Here is a 17,027-nt window from a genome sequence, read left to right as displayed (position 1 = left end):
CAATCAAATCGTCATGCGTCCAGTATCCGTCACATCTCCAGTTCGTATAATCTCGAGGCCTTGTAAGTGTTCCATGTCTCGTCGATGCTCAGGTCAGGGTCAATCCCCAGACATCCACAAGCCGAGGCTCTCCCGCTATATTGTGGGGCCGCAGCACTCTGGAAAGATCCACGAAACCAACCACCAACAACTTCGAACAATTGTCACCAAACCTATCAAAAATGCCACCAAAATCAAAAGCAAAGGTCGCCAAAACTCCTGCTGTGCCTGTAGCGAAACAAGCCCCCGCTCCACGACTGGATTGGCCTGCACTTACACCTCTATCTCCGGCATCTGATCTCGAGTGTTCGTCATTACTACCTGCTCAGATCCTGACTATACCGCGGCTCTTTACCTCGTCATTGAGTGCGAAGTACGTTTCGTTCCTGCGCTCACTGCCACTCACGACAACACCTGGACGTCCAAAACGTGGAGATGCGGTGCGCGTCAACGACCGTTTCCAGATCGATGATCCAGACTTCGCACGCCATCTGTGGGAGCAGACTGCACTCAAAGAGTTGGTCACTGCTGGCGAGATTGATGGACAGACTCTGGACGATAAGCAGCGCAAAGACTTGTTCGGCGGTGAAATACTAGGCCTCAACCCCAACATAAGAATCTATCGATACTCCGAGGGTCAATTCTTCGACCAGCATTACGACGATTCCAACAACTTGATGTTCCCTCAACAGGACGGTACTACCGTTCCTGCCAAGACGACATGGACTCTTTTGCTTTATTTGACGACTTGTGAGGGTGGCGAGACTGTTTTCTACCCTGATCCGCCATCAAGGAAAGCAGCGCCTCCTCCGCCCGTCGAGGCGTCTCCCGAAGTCGGTCTTGCATTGTTACATCGTCACGGCAAGGAGTGTATGGTGCATGAAGGCCGTGAAGTGACCAAGGGTGAAAAATGGGTCGTCAGAAGCGATATGTGTGTCAAGCGATGAGGATTCGACCTCCGCCTGGCTTGAACATCATACGGAAAGCCTCGCGCCTCAGGTCGGACTCGGAGACAAAGACGAGTGGTCAGGAATGAAGCAGGAACCCGTTTGGCCTTGCGAAGACCATGCAAACACAAAAAGTCGACCAGAGGGACCCCGTACTCAATTGGTTACTGGCCATCAATCCTGCAAGCATGCCAAATTTATGACGAACGCAACGAGGAAGACGAAGCCTGGAAACAAGCAAGAGAACGCACCTTTTGCTGACCACCACCACAGTCAGCCCCGACCACCGTGATACCCGAGAAGCATCAAAATTATCCAGTAATGTGTTGTCTTTTCTTTGGCCACTTTTCAGGATTCTTTGTTCGAGTCTACTCAGCACCTTGTCCTGCTGTTTATCGCAACAATCCCATTGTCTCCACACTGCTCTCTTGCTTCCAACTCTCCATTCGAGAAACATTTAAAAACACCTCCTTGTCTCCTTTAGAAACAAGTCAACCTTTGTTAACATCTCAAAAGCCACCAAACACTAACCACACGGAAAAACAGCGATGATTACCCTCATCAACAGTTTGCTTGTCCTCGCATGTTTTGCCCTTGCCTATGTGCTCCACGCCAAGCCATTGCTCAACAACAGAACAACATACATCTTTGCGTGGAGCATGTTATCGATCATTCTCTTCTGCCTCTGCCCTTTTCTCAGCGAGATGTTTCTCATCATGACACCCTGGACTGTTTATTTTACTATTGGACAGCTTTGCCTTATGATCTGGGATGGTATAGAAATGCGCTTATTTGAGCTCTATTGGTGGTTCCAGGACATGGGTATGTGGATGGATCCGATGCAATTCTAGATTGATACTGCTGGTCAGTTCATTTTGTTCCGCGATATGCTCGACTGATCGACTGCCACAATTTTCTGCGAGGTAGATTTATTATGGCAGGACTTGGCTACCAAGCACCCCAGCCTCCCAGCCACTTCCTTCTTTCCAACCTCAGCAAACTTCGCCAAGATGATTTCAATGATAATTTCTACACCACGATTTCTTCCACTCTTGAACTAGTGATGAACCCCAATTTGTGTATGTCAAAGGATCACACAAGCTGCAGGTCGAATGTGCCGATCATTTCTACAAAAGTCAGTGATATATTGGATCTGCACCCGACTGACTGACTACCAAATCCTTTCCCGTACCAACCACTATCTTTGTATATTAAAGCACTCAAGCTAACTATTCCTTCGATGTGATGAACTCCCAATCTCTGTTAGCTTTTCATATAAGATAGGTGACTCTGCTGTGAACTCGTCGCAGAACTTCCTCCCTCTTTCTACCTTCAAAGTTCGCGTGCAGTTTCATTCGCTGCTTTCCCTCTCCATACCGTTTCAGAGAGTACCGCCGCACAAAATGCCCAAACCAAAACACCTCTCCACTATCCTAACCCTTCTCACCCTCACCGACCCCATCTCCACCGCCTCAACATGCTACAAACTCAACGGCGACGCCGCCTACAAAGACTTCACCCCCTGCAACCAATTCAGCGGCGCAACCTCCTACTGCTGCGGCGCCAACCGTCAAAACACCAACGCCACCTACACAAACGACATCTGCCTGACCAATGGCTTGTGTCTCGCGATCGCAGAAATCGACGGAATAGAAGAGTATAATTACTTTCGGGAGAGTTGTTCGAGTGCGAGTTGGCCGACGAGCGAGTGTTTGAGGAGCGTGTGTACGATGCCGGATCAGAATGATGTCAATGGAAATGCTATTATGGTGAGTGAGATACGAGAGTAGAGGGTGTGGATGGAAGGATGTTTTACTGATGTGTTGATGGTGTGGTGGGATTTAGACGCCTTGTGAAGATTCAAAATATTCGAATACGTGGTGTTGTGGGAAAAACAATACTGATTGTTGTGGTACTGATGCTGCGATTACGTTGGCGGTAACGCTGGGTGCGACTGCTAGTTTGACGACTTCGGTTTCTTCTGCTTCGAGCACGGCAAGTGCAAGTACGACTAGCAGTAGTGCGGCTACCTCTCCAAGCTTGGTCTCGACGTCCTCCTCTACACCTCCACCATCATCCTCAAATACCAATTCCGGCCTTTCCACTAGAGCACAAGCAGGCATAGGAGTTGGTGTCGCCATCGGCGTCTTCGCTCTCCTCAGCATCGCATTCTGGTTCCTCCGAAGACGCAGAGCCGCTCACTCAGCACCACACGAGAATACCAATCTGATGCCTGTCAACTCGCCAAGCCCGAACTACGGCAACGATACAAAGGAAATATACACAAGACCGCAAGAATTGGACTCGAGAGTGGTGGGTCATGAGTTGGATCCTGCAGCTAGGCTGGGCGAGGTGGAAGGCGATACCGCGTTCAAGGGAACTTGATGGGGATCTGTGTGGAATAGCCCACCTGGAGTCAAAGAAAGAAAATGACTAGAAATGCTCGGATAGGTAGCTTACGGCAAAGCGCGATGGCTGTGACGAGTCAGTGCACAACAAGTGCGAGCAACGTGTAAGTACGACAAGTTGAATCTCACGAATAGCACAGAGCAGCACAGCAGAAAGCAGAAGTATGGAAAGATTCGTTATTCATACCATCGTGAGGTCGTAATAGTTATGTGCAATCCTCCAGTTTTCTTTGCTAGCAATCCTTTACCCTCGGGCTAGCAATCGTCCATCTTTCCGACCCTCGTCTCCTTCAAGCATAGTCATCTCCCATATCGATATCAACGTCAGAGGATGTATCTTCCATGATCTTGTCTCTCTGATCCTTCTCGAAACCCTTCTTCTCAGTATCTGAGTCTTGCTGTTCGTCCTCGATAGCGCCTGCGGAAACATCCTGTTCCAAGGAGGGCACATCTCTTCCCTCGAGAATGGCCTTAAATACCTCCTCACTCTGCTGAATGATGTCTCGAATGGCGTCTTGCAGACTGCGTTCCGAGTTAGGCATTGTGATGTCTTCGATGCGGACATTGCCAAGGACCTGAAGGTAGTCCCTGCGCATGCCAACAAAAACCTGATCGGTGCGATCTTCCATGTTGTCCTCGACTTCCTTGATCAAATCTGTGATCATGTTGCGAACCACTTCAGTGGCTCTCTGGAACATGATGTCCTTCTGCGCGGTGACATGATTGTTCATGTAGGCCTTCATTCTGTTAAATTGGCCTGGTCCAACCTCAGCGGCGCAAGTGTTGTAGATAGTGAGCATCGAGTTGCACACGTTTGGGGTGAACTCGCGGTTGATGTCGCGTTGACGCTCGTTGATCAGATCGACCATCCTGTTAGCCAGATCGCTGAAGACGGCTTCGTAGTTTGTTAGTTGTTGAGCCAGAAGGCCAAGGCGAGGATTGCCTCCGTGTGAGAACGAATGCTTCTCAATAGTTGTGTGAAAGGCACGCAGGTCGTTTGCAAAGCCTTTGGAGCACGCCTTCAGAATTTGAGGGAGACGACGATGGAAAGCTTTCTCCCAACCGTTTCCCAGAATTTTGTAGACTGGCTCAGTTCTGTCGTCGTCAGCTGACGTGAACCATTCATCTACGTGAATAACGTTGCTTACAGTTGCGCGTTGAAATCCGAGAGACCTAGAGAGCCTGTCCACACGCCTTGGCGGCGAACCACTGCCTTGTAGGTAGACCATGGGAGACCGCCCTGACTCTTGTGAGCACCCCAGCCCTGAGATGTCGGTAACGCGGTATTACTAGCGGCGTTGATGGCTGTGTTGCAATTTTCGAAGACGTTCTCGTTCATCGCTTCCCTGATCTGCGTCAGGGTATCTTTTACGTCCTTTTCCAGTGCCTGGACTCACTGTTAGTAGCTGACTTGATACGCCGGCTATCTGCGTACTTTTTCAAGGTCTTGAAGCTGTCGAGCGAGAAATCTCTGCTCAGAGTCTTTCTGCAGGTCCGATTTACTGGCACCGGAGCTGTAGTCGGAGTTGTAAAGCGAAACCGAGGTTAACAGTCGACATAACGAATTGAGAAAGCGACGAGACTTGATAGACCTCACGTTTTCGGTAAGCATCTTGCAGTGCTTTTTGAGAGCAGGAATCTACAACAATCAGCGACGACAGACATACTCACGTTCTCAAGAGACTCACCTCGGTTTGATTGACATCAGTGAACCCACGGACTGCGTTATCCTTCAGAAGTCTGCCAGAAAGCTTTTGATATGCTCGACTGGAGACACAGAAAACAGGAAGATCTTTTGCAACCTTCTCATAGTCGCGGATTTCCTGCTCAGGATCATACTGATCGGGATCGTCTTCAGCCTCGGCCTCCTGATCAAGCTATACAATCAAGTTAGCATCATACGATTCTGAGGAATTGTTTCTGACCAACCTCTTTGATACCTGCAGCAAAATCGATTTGGATGGCAGATTTTGAGTAGCGGTTACGTGCGGCGATACAGATTTGGGTTCTCTTATCATCGATGCTTCGAGACTCGATCTTCATCTTCTTGATCTCGCCATTGATCTGCTTGACCTGCAGCTCAATCTCGCTACGCCCACGGCGAGCTTGTTTCTTCTGATCTTTCAGATCACGGATATTTGAGTCAATGTCCTCTGCAGTCAGAGGCGGGCCACGATCTGATTCGTGGTCGGAATCATCGCTGCTGTTGCCGTCATCTTCGCTATCTGTGCTGGATGAAGATCGTTTGCGCTTCAGTGTCTTAGGGGCTAGAGGATAGACCGTTTCGCCGTCGTCGAGCTTCTCCTTGAGGGCTTCCCATTTGTCGACTTCGTCATCGCAAGTGTCCATGGTCTCGCTGAGCGAGCCCTTCTGGTCTCTGAGCTTTTTGGCTTCCTTCTCAGCTTCGCGACGACGGCGGTCGATGGCTGAGAGTTGGTCCTCAAGTTTATCGATCTCGTCGCCGAGATCCAGACTGTCGGTCGCTTCTGTGTTCGAGATGTCATCTAATAGAAAGTTAGCCTCTGTGTGCGTTTCGAGGAGACGTACCACTCACCAGTCTTGCTGCAGATGAAGGTTACTGCAGAATAGGTGCCATCGTACTTGAGCTGCCTGCGAAAGGTCGATCCCAAAAGATTCTTGGCTGCCTTGTCGTCTACGGCACGGTTGATTGGGGATACAATCCAGAGGCCAGTACATTGTTTCATGTATTTCTCGGCCACGGCAGCACGAGCGGCGTTTGAATCTGCGACGCCGGGAAGATCGACCAGTACGGCGCCGGTGGAAAGAGCGTCGGCTTTGACGTACAATCGGACTACCTTGATCAAGGGCCAGAACTCCTGCTCGCGCTTTCTCGTCTTCTTCTTTTTCTTATCGCCAGCGCTTTGGGAGTCATCCTCATCGTCCGTCTCGTTCTTGACTCCAGCCTTCTCCCTTGAGTCGACATAGTGCTGGAGCCCCTTGTAGAAGGTGTCACAATGGCGTTCTTTGAGATACATGGTTGTGCCAAGAACACCTCGGACACAACGGTCAGCCATGAGCTTTTCGATTGAACTTGCAGCCAAGTCATCATTTGTGAGGCGCCAGTAGACGGCACGAATCTTGGCGTAAGCAATACCAGCTTGTGATTCCGGGTTGCTCACTTCTCTTGAAATGTTACCGCCGCCGTCGAAGATCTCATTGAAAAGGACTTTGAGCTCCTTTTGCCATTCATCAGGCTTGATGAACTCGATCTCAGCACGGTACTTGCTGCTCTCCTCTTCACTATGGTTCCAAGACATTTCAGTGACCACAGCAGTGCAGGCTCGCATACAGTTCGTCGGGACCAGACGCTCTTCATCCAAGATCGCGTTGATGACTGAAGACTTTCCAGCTCCTGTATTGCCAACGACACCGACAACCGTACGTGCGCCAGTGGCCTCTTGTCTGACCAGCTCAATTTGTTGCAACCATTGCTCGGCATCTGCAGTCTCCTTGCTAAGCTCAAAACTTTGGGCCAGAGAGTCTAGTGCGCTGATGCCTTGCTTGACACCAGCCTCGAGCTTCTCTGCTGAATTCGCTTTGGCCATTGCTTGTAGGTGAGTGATTGACAACATGTCTTGACTTAAGGGGGGATCATCGTCGCCATTCTCATCAGCAGGTGAGCTACCGGCTTGTCCCATGTCTTCGTCTTCGTCTTCGACGGGCTGAATGATCAGAGGTGCTGGAAGTGGGATTTCGGGCTTGATTTCCTGAAGAAACAGTCAGTACATCGAAAGTTGAAGGATTAGAGTGTGGATGTCGTGTTCGAAGCATGTCTCGACGACCATGTGGAGTGGTTAAGGAAGTTCTCACTGGGTCACTAGCATGCGCAAAGTGAAGATCAAACTTACTGGTTGGGTGTTGGCCATCTGCGTGAAAGACAAGCCATGACTGGTGCCATTCGACATGTCCTGAGCAGCGTCATGAGACAGACCGAAGGATGAACCTTGTAGGCTAGGTGAAACCTGAACGGGTTGTAGCCTCCACGCAGAAGGTGGCTGATGCATGCCATGTGAAGCATACGGCACATGAGCGTGTTGTGTTGGACCCGAGAGCGATTCGTTTCCCACGAAGGGAGAGCCCGGAGCTTGGCCATAGTAGGCAGAGCTAGGATTGTGACGCTGCGCATTTAAGAGGACCTGGTGATGCTGTGATAACACTGCGTCGGGAATTGAAGACGGCGACGCATGTGTCGAGCTGCCCGATGCGGATGCAGCCAGTTTCGAGGAGCTTGGGATACGAGCGTCTGCTGGCGCTGAAGGACCCGAGGCGGAGGCAGGAGCAGAGGTCGAAGAACGTGGGTACAAGAATGATCCGGAATTTGGTTGATCCAAAGCACGAGAGACTGTGGAAGTTGAGGAGCCCGGAGCACGAGTAGGTGTAGATCTCGAAGGACCCGGAGCACAAGCAGAAGTTGAGTGATCCGACGCACGCGAAGGTGTCGAGACAGCAAGCCCTGGAACAAAGGCAGAGGCACAGGTCAAGTGATCAAACGCACGAGATGGTGTCGAAATTTTTGAGCCCGAAGCGTGAGTAGGTGTCGATGTTGTGGGACCGGAAGCGCTTGCAGAGGTAAGGAATGGGCGGTTCAGCATATCGGAAGATGTGGAAGCCAAGGGACCTGGAGCAAAGGCAGATGCAGAATTTGAGTGATCAAACGCACGCGAAGTTGTAGAAGGTAACGAGTTTGCGGGACCCGAGGCGTTTCCAGAGATAAGAGTCGGGTGGTCCATCACATTGGAAGACGTCGATGCCGAACGACCCGTGGCAAAGGCATATGTCGGTTCGGAGTGATTCAGAAAACGTGATGGCTTGGAATCTGTGGAGCCCGGGAGGCGAGCAACATCAGCAGACTTTGTGAGACCCGGAACTTGAGCAGGATAAGTTGGGCTCTTCAAAGCAGACGGAGACGTTAAAGACTTCGGAACAAAGGCACGAGAAGCAGCCGAGTGGTCCGCTCCCAGAGCAGGCTCATTCTCAAAGGTTGGCGGACCCGGAATGGACCTTGTAGAATCTGCAGCTTGAGCGGAGAAAGTTGAATTCTCCAAAGCAGACATAGACGCCAAAGACCTCAGAGCAGAGGCACGAGAAGCAGCCGAGCTGTCCGCTCTAACACCAGGCTCGTATGTAGAGGCCGGCGGACCCGGAGCGCGACGCGGAGTGGACGTTGTAGAACCCGGAGCTTGAGCAAGGGAAGTTGAGTCCTCCGAACCGCGATCAGAGGTGGAAGCTGAAGATAACGGAGTATAACCACGAGGTGTAGTTGTGTGGTGCACCGGAGGAGCGGGAACATGTTTAGATGCGGACGTTGAGGGACCCGGAGCGCGACGCGGAGTGGCAAGGGAAGTTAAGTCCTCCGGACCGCGATCAGAGGTGGAGGCTGAAGATAACGGAGTATAACCACGAGGTGTAGTTGTGTGGTGTACCGGAAGAGCGGGAACATGTTTAGATCCGGACGTTGAAGGACCCGGAGCGCGACGCGGAGTGGACGGTGCGGCACTCGGGACTTGAGCAAGGGATGTTGAGTCCTCCGAACCGCGATCAGAGGTGGAAGCTGAAGATAACGGAGTATAACCACGAGGTGTAGTTGTGTGGTGCACCGGAAGAGCGGAAACATGTTTAGATCCGGACGTTGAGGGACCCGGAGCGCGACGTGGAGTGGACGGTGCGGCACTCGGGGCTTGAGCAAGGGAAGTTGAATTCTCCGGACCGCGATCAGAGGCGGAGGCTGAGGATATCGGAGTATACGCACGAGGTGTAGTTGTGTGGTCCACCGGAAGAACAGGAACATGTTTAGATCCAGAGATAGAGGAACCCGGGGCGCGACGAGACGTGCACATTGTGGGACCCAGAGCTTGAGCAGGAGAAGTTGAGTTCTCCAAAGCACGAGCGGCAGTGGACGTTGCGGGACCCAAAGCTTGAGCAGGAGAAGTTGCGTTCTGCGAAGCACAAGCAGATGTGGAAGTCGAAGAAATCGGAGCAATGGTATGAGGAGTAGCTGTATGGTCCACTGGAAGAACAGGCATAGATGTAGATGCAGAGATTGAGGGACCCGGAGCGGGACGAGGTATTGACGTCGAGGCACCCGGAATGCGAGCAGGTGCAGAGGTCGGGGAGTCCAAGGCACGAGCAGATGCGGGCATACGAATAGACTTTGTAGAGTCAGAAGTTGATCGAGGGCTTGGAGTGTAACCGGTCTGGCTAGATACCGAGGGTGCCCTTACCGATGAAGCGGTCGGTAGCCCGGAGTAATCGACACTTGCCCGCGACGAGATACTAGCTTGTCTTTCAGGAGTGAGTGCTCCTGGAACTTCCATCAACTGCGTGTTAGGTTGCTCGAGGGCGGATTGCGGTATGGGTATCGTGCTTGCAGGAGTGTTGTCGCTATTGGTGCCAGCCGGTTCAGAACCGATGGCCCGGAGGACAATGACTTTGTCACTAAATGCATCCAGCTCTGAAATCTTTGTGATGTCTGCCAGAATGGTGGGCCCGAGAGACAACGACACATCGAGCAAGTTGAGTTTAGCAACGTAGCTCTCTCTGAGCCTGTGGATCGATGTCCTGCTCGTGCACTTCAAGAACATGAAATTCTCTCGTTGGACATCAGTGATGGGTGTCGTGTTGTCATGCCAAAGAATGCCTACAAGGTAGGCAGTGGGCTTGGACTTGGAGTGGGCGATCAGATCCTCTTCTGCGCATTCGAGCGCTCGTTGGTGCAACTGATGATCCATGATAGGAAAGACCGGCCGTTGGATGCTTTCTAACTGAAATGAATATCAATCATGACATGCTCGAGCATGAGATGCGCAGGACTAAAGACCAATGCTCTAAGTCAGTCGTCAGCGGTCAAAGCAAGCAGCTCACTGAAGCAGTGATGGCTTTGCAAAAGTGAATCAACTTTCTTGTGGCACGTCTGCCTCAGGATAGTGATGTACGCGTCGACGTCACGTAAAAGCCACGGTCATGTGATTTCTTACGGAGTTGGTCTCCGTCGCCAAGACCTGGCAATCGAACGCGCTTGATCGAAAGCTTCTTGTTGAATGTTGAGCACGCAAAGTCGAAGCAAAGGAAGAGAAGAAATCAAAAGATGAGAGGAAGAGTCTTGTCACTTCCGATGCTCATGTTTGACAATGAAAGAGTCTGCAGGCATGTGACGACGTTTATGCGATGTGAAGCTGATCGGAGTCACAAGTGCTGTCTGTCTTCACAAGCAGACGCCGGCCCTCGCGAATCTGAATGACTGAGTTGTTGTACAGCACGATGGTTTTCTGCTCAGATTCTGTGCTAGGATAGACTTTGGCAACCTGGTAGCTTTCATGCCGACCTTTGATGCGACTTGGTCTGGTCGTTCAGAATGTCGACCCGAAGCGGCATCCTGTCGTGAATCGTGATCATCTCATTCTGGGCTGAAACACATCTTACCAGAAGTCTCTGCGATAGCAATCTTGCTCAAATACTGTCTGCCTGGAGAAACTACACAATGCGATATTGTACGAGTACTCGTAGATGCCTGGCTTTCACGATCCTTCACCCCGCACCCAACAATGCGAAGCGGTTATCTTTGATTGCTTATCAGGCGCAGATCCTCTGATAATCGTCAACACGTCTCTTTGGTTGGTTCTCAGCAGCTCCATGCTGTCGGCCGACTTTTGGCTTTCCTATGCCTATCTCGGACGACCATTTCTGACGCGGAAGCTGCCCACCTCATGTGTCTAACCATATACTATATCTTGGTCTGGCACCACTCTTTGGTCGTGCACCTCGTTCCACGATCATAACAAAGACTCGCCAGCTGATCTTCCATTCCCATACATCAAACATCGCTCTACTTCCCTGATTGATCATACAAGCACTCAGACTCCTCCGTCATGACATACGAAGATGTCTTTGAAGAGGCTCCCGTACCAGGTACCGTCCACCTAGTGGATCTGGAAGGAACCATGCACGCACAGCATGCTAGAGGTGGGCACCGAGACATTGTGCTCGTTCCAACCCCCTCGCAAGATCCTGACGATCCGCTGAATTGGTCGCCCAGGAGAAAGACTTTATCCATGATCTGTATGGGCGTATACACACTCATGGTGGGGATCGCAAGTGCTGCTATCTACTCAATTCTGGAGCCCATCGCCGAAGAGACCAGCTTGACATTGAACGAACTCAATAATGGCACCGGATACATGTTCCTTTTCTTCGGCTGGGGCTGTCTGTTTTGGCAACCGCTTGCTTTGCAGTACGGCAAACGACCCGTGTATCTGTTCAGCATCCTCGCAACCATGGGTATTCAACTCTGGGCACCGTACACTAAGAGCAATGGCCAGTGGATTGCCAACAAGATTCTGCAGGGCTTTTTTGGAGCACCTATCGAATCTCTGTGCGAGATCAGCGTTACGGATGTTTGGTTCCAGCATGAAAGAGGAAAGTATTTGGGTCTCTATGCACTACTTCTTGCTGGCTCCAATTTCCTCGCACCAGTGCTTGCTGGGTTCATCGCAGACGGTCAAGGCTGGCAGTGGGTGCTGTACTGGTGTGCCATCTTCTGCGGAGCTGGTTTTGTTTTTCTCTTTTTCTTCATGGAAGAAACGAATTATTCCCGACATTCTGTTATCGGTGTAGCTCCGATCGGAGTACGTCCGGAGCAAGCTCCCGTCGCAGCAAAGATGAACGAGAAAAGCGCACGCCCGGACACCGATGTGGCATCCGAGGATGATTTGTCTACACCAATTGGGAGCTCCAAGAGCAAAACCTACCTAGACAAACTCAAGCTGTGGCAAAAGGCCGACCTGCAGAAAGACAATCACATTGCTGGCATGACAGCTAGACCGCTGATCTTCCTCACCTTTCCAGGTAAGTCAAGTACCAGTATAGGAATGACAAACAACAAATATTAATCAGAGCACAAACTTTAGTGATTGTATATGCAGGCTTCTCTTACGGGAGCAATCTAATCTGGTTCAATGTACTCAACGGCACCGCCTCATCCATCCTTGGCAACGCGCCATATAACTTTTCGGCCAGCATGGTTGGCCTCTCATACATCTCACCCCTCATCGGCGTAGCCATTGGGTCATTTTATACCGGAGTCATTGGTGACAAAATCGTCCTTGCAATGGCACGTCGTAACGGAGGCATCCTCGAAAGTGAACACAGACTCTGGCTGTTCCTGCCATCTCTCGTACTCATCCCAGGTGGACTGATACTGTGGGGAGTTGGAGCGGCGCAACAAGTCATGTGGTTTGGATGTGTCTTTGCGATGGGGGTCATTGCTTTGACGAACACGATAGGCATCCAATTGAGTATATCGTACGCTGTCGACTCGTACAAAGATCTTGGAGGCGAGGCCATCGTTACTGTCATTTTGATCCGTAACACGATGAGCTTTGCTATTGGGTATGGTATTACACCCTGGATCGATGGCATGGGCTTGCAAAACGCATTTATTCTAGCAGCTTTCGCAGGACTCGCACAGTGTCTTACCTTCTTTGCTATGGTGAAGTGGGGCAAGGGGCTAAGGAAGCAGAGTGCTACCAAGTATGCCAAGTACGTTCAGAAGATGGCAGAAAGCGGTCTTGTGCATTGAGAAAAAACGTCGGTTTCACCAAAAGCCATGATCCGTTGTATGGAATATCTCCCGACTCTGTTTGGTATTTTCACCTTGCACATCTGTACATTTACATCACCGCGCACTGCCAACTTGTGCTGACACTCTGTGCCTCATCTGATATCCCTGCCCCCATCGCAGTCTCGTCTCGCTCGTCTTCACACTCTACGAGTTGTTTCTCCTTTTGAAGTTTCTCGAGCTCCCTGGTTCTTAGGTTTAATGTTGCGTTGCGCTCGGTCAGCTTCTTCTCGGTTGCAATTGATGCATCGAACTTGGCTCGAAGATCCGTGAGCTTGCCGCGCAGGCTATCCTTGCTTGCTGTAGAAACCTCCAGCCTCTTCTCAAGGCTTGCAACTTGCCATTCAAGGTCTATGCTTTTGTTCTTCCAGTCTTGGATTCCGCTCTTTAGATTAGAAACGGTATCCTCCAGGCCAAGGTTTGCCTGCTGTGTCTTCTCCAAGTCCTCACGAAGCTTCGAATTGACATCCTCCATCGTGGCAAACTGCAGTCGTATCGTCTTTCCCTGCTCTTCGGCAGCTGTACATTCTGTGCGAAGAAGCATGTTACTCTCCGAAAGTTCGACTTTTGCCTGCAGGAGGGTCTCGACTTGAGCCTCAAGTTTAGAGCTCGCGAGATTGGATACGCGATGCTCTTGTGAGATCTGAGCCAGGCTTGTCCTGAGACTTCTGTTCTCCGCCAGAAGCCTTTGAACTTCGACTTGAGAGTTTTGTGCTAGCTCCTGTGCCTTTTGACCATGGAGGCGGGCGTCCTCGAGCGAAACCTTGAGCCTTTGTGCTTCTGTTTTAGCCGACGAATACAAGCTCTGAGCCTGTTGCAGCTCCGCTTTGAGGTCTTCAACCGTCTGATACCAGATTCTGGGGATTTTTGACGACTTTGTGTCTTCGAACATGGACGTGCTTGCGGTGTGTTCTGTCCACTTCTTGACAACACCTTCGATCTGACCTTGATGATTTTTCTTGCAGAGACTGAATACTGCGAGGTTTCGCAAAAACATGCGGACCAGTTTGCGTGATGCTCCAGATCCCATCATCAGTAGAATAAGATCTGCTTTCTCGACATCTGTGACCAAGTTGTGGTTGCCGCAGCGTTCTTTGCCGCCGCTCTTGGAGCCGACGCAGGTTGACTGTCCACCAATCTCGATGAGGTCCAGAAGGTTGATGAGTGTGTATGGCATGATAAAGGTGATTACAAGAGAACGAGGAACGAGTGAGTACTAGGATGAAATGTCCAGAGAGGTTGTTGAAGAATTCCGTCGTCTGGAGCTGGCGGGAGCTGGATTGAGTTAATATCCCCCTGATATACACCCTCCGTGGAGGTTACTAAGCAACATTTCATCATGGATGAGAAAACGAAAAAGTGATCCAGTCTTGATTTTGGTGGAAGGTGCCCGGACCGAGAGACATGTTCTTGCACAAACACAATGTGTCTTGTTAGAGCGCCCTTGACAGTATCTCAGAGTCTCAGCTGGCCTAACACGAAAGTCTCAATGAGGGTACCCATACGTCACTTTCGCATGATTGAACGATCATTGCAGCCACATGGATATCTGAGCATGTGGTAGAGAGCGATGTCACGAGTTGTCTCGCGGAACCGGACTGTGTTTGAGAAACAAGGGTCATATCGATACACCCAAGACATAAAGTTGATAGCTGCGAAAATCTTCGGTATTATTCTGGAGAGCAGTCAAGCTCCACAATATGGGTCTGCTTCGACTCAAAGCAAAGTCAGCTTCTGATTACATGTCAAGAGACACGATGTCTGATAAATCTGAGAGAAGATTCTTGTGAGCACATGGAGTGCGAGATCTCGTCTTCTCCAAAGACGCCCTTACTCTTATTGCGGCTGTGTTGGCCCGACAGTTCACTCCATACAGGAGGTCTGAATTGTGACGAAAACTTTTGAAGATGAGCTAGCCTCCTGCACCGGTGAATAAGAGAGGGAGCTTCTCGTAGAGCAAAAAATGTTGAGGTCAAATTGGTTTTGAGGCATCTATCGGACTATGTTTTCTACCGTCATTTCCATGGAACTCGACAATGGTCTCTACCATCTCATCAAATCCACTATCTGAGGTGTCGTGGGGCTTGCTCCATGTTCGAGAAGCAGAAACTGTCTCACATCCAAGATTCTACTTCAAGACATAGAATGAACGATTTCGAGATCTAACGAGCACTTACTGAAGAGCCTTTGAGATTCGGAGGTTACATGAGAATGGGTCCAGCTCTTGGCCCAACCACCGTAGGAAGATTGGTGGACATGCACGTCAATCTTGCTATCTGAATTTTCTTAGTCGGGAATGTCTCAGAAATGATGCCAAAATACACTTGTCTGCCCAACCTTCCGTGCTGGTTTAACGAAACACTTACTGAAAGAGGCTGTGGTTATGATAAGATTTCATCTGGGCTATTCCATGTCTGTAAAGAATATAGTGTAGTCAGATTCGTTCGATATCGGCCAGACGATAAATTCTCAGTTGATCTTTCCAACTGACGAATGCTTAACCTCAGTACATATCCTACAGCTCAGGATGACAGACAGCCTCTGGCCACGACCAAAGCCTAGCGACCGAGGCCGACAACAGGCTTCTCACTCCACCAATAGACGCCATAGCCATGACTCCTGGCGAGGCAGCCTTGTCTTCGCTCTCAGACTCGACAGGAGAGTCAACCATCTCAACCTCCACCACATTTGCGAGCGCGTCTAGCTCTTTTCTCCAAGCAGCCACCACATCAAACAGCTGAGTTTGAGAGCAGCTCTGACAGAGACAAAGTTTGGCCAGTCTCACAAGTGTCTCTGCTCCTGTCCAGCTATTGCTACTGTTTGTAGCATTCTTTATGACGGCCCCTGCTAGTGAACGAATGTTGTAGAAGACAGATACCTTGCATTGATCGCTGAGCCTTCCATAGCTTGATTTGCCGATGCAGCGGTGGATCATTGAGATGGCGGAGAGTTCCTGGAGTGTTGTGATACGATATAAGGGGATTTCGATGGCTTGGTCCATTGTGCGAATTTGAGATTGACGTATGGACTGTTCTTTGATCGTGGAGCAGTACGTGATTCCGGAGGACATATCGGAAGACATGTCGGAATAGATGAACAAAGCGACAGAGTAGATTGATAAAAACTTCGGGGGTGAAGATCAGGTTCGTCAATGCTTCTGAGATTTGGAAAGGCGCATCACTGATCGGGCAGAGGAGACTAATAAGTAGTGTTGTCACGAGGAATTGAGGTGAATCAAGTCGAGTGCAAATATAGCGACCGAGACATGGCTTCCAATTGCTTTGTTTGTTGTCTCATGCGCCTAAGTACATTTCCAAGAGAAAACTGCTGGAACTGGTACTTCGACCATGCCTGAGGCGATGGAAGTTTCAACGGATGAGGTTGCCCCTTAAATTGCAGAAGCAGAAAAAAAGATATAATCAAGCAAAGTCATTCCCAGCTTTGAGTCTTACGAAGATGAGAGCAACCGCTAGAGGGTCGCAACTGCGGATACCTATGCCATATCTTGGAAATGTAGAAATTGCCCTGTTGCCCACTACGACCTGCATATGTCTCCCGGTTCAAAATCCTCGTCCAGCAAGATCACAAGGAAAACATTCCAGCCGGGTGAAGCACTTGTCGCTGCCTTCTCATTGAGAGAGACAGGAGCGGTGTGGTGAACAAAGGGTCTGAATTCATTGTTCCAAGAACGACGGTCTCGGAGCTAAGTGTTCCCGATGACCAAGACAACTGACACGACTACGTCCTATCTCTTTTCAAGGACGGTAAACGAAAGAATAACCATACTAAGTCCTACGCCCTGCCAGACAGCCTTGTAATAATCCAACAAAGACTTCGCGAATGATTCTCTGAAGTTATCTGTATTGTCCGAGAGCTGGTGTTCGTCCCGAAGGTTGCAGTCGAATTTGTTTTGAAGGTTGCTAACCAAGTGTTCATAATACTGCTCGATTTGTTCCGGGTGGACTTTTTTACAGTCCGAGTATACCCAATTTTTATACA

At 50.1% G+C, this 17,027-nt stretch overlaps 8 protein-coding genes across 8 annotated transcripts; 4 read left to right on the top strand and 4 right to left on the bottom strand.

Moving 5' to 3' along the window:
- Positions 1 to 221: 221 nt before the first annotated feature.
- Positions 222 to 986, top strand: M438DRAFT_373658 (uncharacterized protein; the record flags this gene model as incomplete). The annotated part of the gene is made up of 1 exon (XM_029908438.1): positions 222 to 986. The coding sequence occupies one exon, from the start codon at positions 222 to 224 to the stop codon at positions 984 to 986; it is 765 nt and encodes a 254-aa protein (XP_029762374.1).
- Positions 987 to 1,280: 294 nt separating this feature from the next.
- Positions 1,281 to 2,019, top strand: M438DRAFT_344568 (uncharacterized protein). The gene is made up of 2 exons (XM_029905257.1): positions 1,281 to 1,304; positions 1,533 to 2,019. Exon 2 carries the CDS (start codon positions 1,535 to 1,537, stop codon positions 1,835 to 1,837), a length of 303 nt encoding a protein of 100 aa, XP_029762373.1. The 5' UTR covers positions 1,281 to 1,304; positions 1,533 to 1,534; the 3' UTR covers positions 1,838 to 2,019.
- A 244-nt stretch (positions 2,020 to 2,263) lies between these two features.
- M438DRAFT_316548 (uncharacterized protein) lies at positions 2,264 to 3,371 on the top strand (the record flags this gene model as incomplete). The annotated part of the gene is made up of 2 exons (XM_029902700.1): positions 2,264 to 2,755; positions 2,832 to 3,371. The coding sequence occupies exons 1-2, from the start codon at positions 2,390 to 2,392 to the stop codon at positions 3,369 to 3,371; spliced, it is 906 nt and encodes a 301-aa protein (XP_029762372.1). The 5' UTR covers positions 2,264 to 2,389.
- Positions 3,372 to 3,684: 313 nt separating this feature from the next.
- On the bottom strand, positions 3,685 to 6,960 carry M438DRAFT_270538 (uncharacterized protein; the record flags this gene model as incomplete). The annotated part of the gene is made up of 6 exons (XM_029900396.1): positions 3,685 to 4,489; positions 4,543 to 4,781; positions 4,830 to 5,033; positions 5,083 to 5,271; positions 5,324 to 5,898; positions 5,949 to 6,960. The coding sequence occupies 6 exons, from the start codon at positions 6,958 to 6,960 to the stop codon at positions 3,685 to 3,687; spliced, it is 3,024 nt and encodes a 1,007-aa protein (XP_029762371.1).
- Positions 6,961 to 9,432: 2,472 nt separating this feature from the next.
- Positions 9,433 to 10,286, bottom strand: M438DRAFT_316545 (uncharacterized protein; the record flags this gene model as incomplete). Its single annotated transcript, XM_029902699.1, has 2 exons — positions 9,637 to 10,286; positions 9,433 to 9,564 (listed from the first exon to the last, which is right to left on the bottom strand). Coding segments are annotated over exons 1-2 (639 nt in total), but the record flags the coding sequence as incomplete, so codon positions are not given.
- A 994-nt stretch (positions 10,287 to 11,280) lies between these two features.
- On the top strand, positions 11,281 to 12,989 carry M438DRAFT_270885 (MFS general substrate transporter; the record flags this gene model as incomplete). The annotated part of the gene is made up of 2 exons (XM_029900437.1): positions 11,281 to 12,256; positions 12,319 to 12,989. The coding sequence occupies 2 exons, from the start codon at positions 11,281 to 11,283 to the stop codon at positions 12,987 to 12,989; spliced, it is 1,647 nt and encodes a 548-aa protein (XP_029762369.1).
- A 91-nt stretch (positions 12,990 to 13,080) lies between these two features.
- On the bottom strand, positions 13,081 to 13,920 carry M438DRAFT_270397 (uncharacterized protein; the record flags this gene model as incomplete). The annotated part of the gene is made up of 1 exon (XM_029900386.1): positions 13,081 to 13,920. One exon carries the CDS (start codon positions 13,918 to 13,920, stop codon positions 13,081 to 13,083), a length of 840 nt encoding a protein of 279 aa, XP_029762368.1.
- Positions 13,921 to 15,409: 1,489 nt separating this feature from the next.
- On the bottom strand, positions 15,410 to 16,110 carry M438DRAFT_404690 (uncharacterized protein; the record flags this gene model as incomplete). Its single annotated transcript, XM_029909736.1, has 2 exons — positions 15,410 to 15,442; positions 15,619 to 16,110. 2 exons carry the CDS (start codon positions 16,108 to 16,110, stop codon positions 15,410 to 15,412), a joined length of 525 nt encoding a protein of 174 aa, XP_029762367.1.
- Positions 16,111 to 17,027: the final 917 nt, after the last annotated feature.

The sequence above is a fragment of the Aureobasidium pullulans genome (genome assembly GCF_000721785.1).
Source record: "Aureobasidium pullulans EXF-150 unplaced genomic scaffold scaffold_6, whole genome shotgun sequence".
NCBI classification, from domain to species: domain Eukaryota; kingdom Fungi; phylum Ascomycota; class Dothideomycetes; order Dothideales; family Saccotheciaceae; genus Aureobasidium; species Aureobasidium pullulans.
This window is presented reverse-complemented; position numbering and strand designations above follow the sequence as displayed.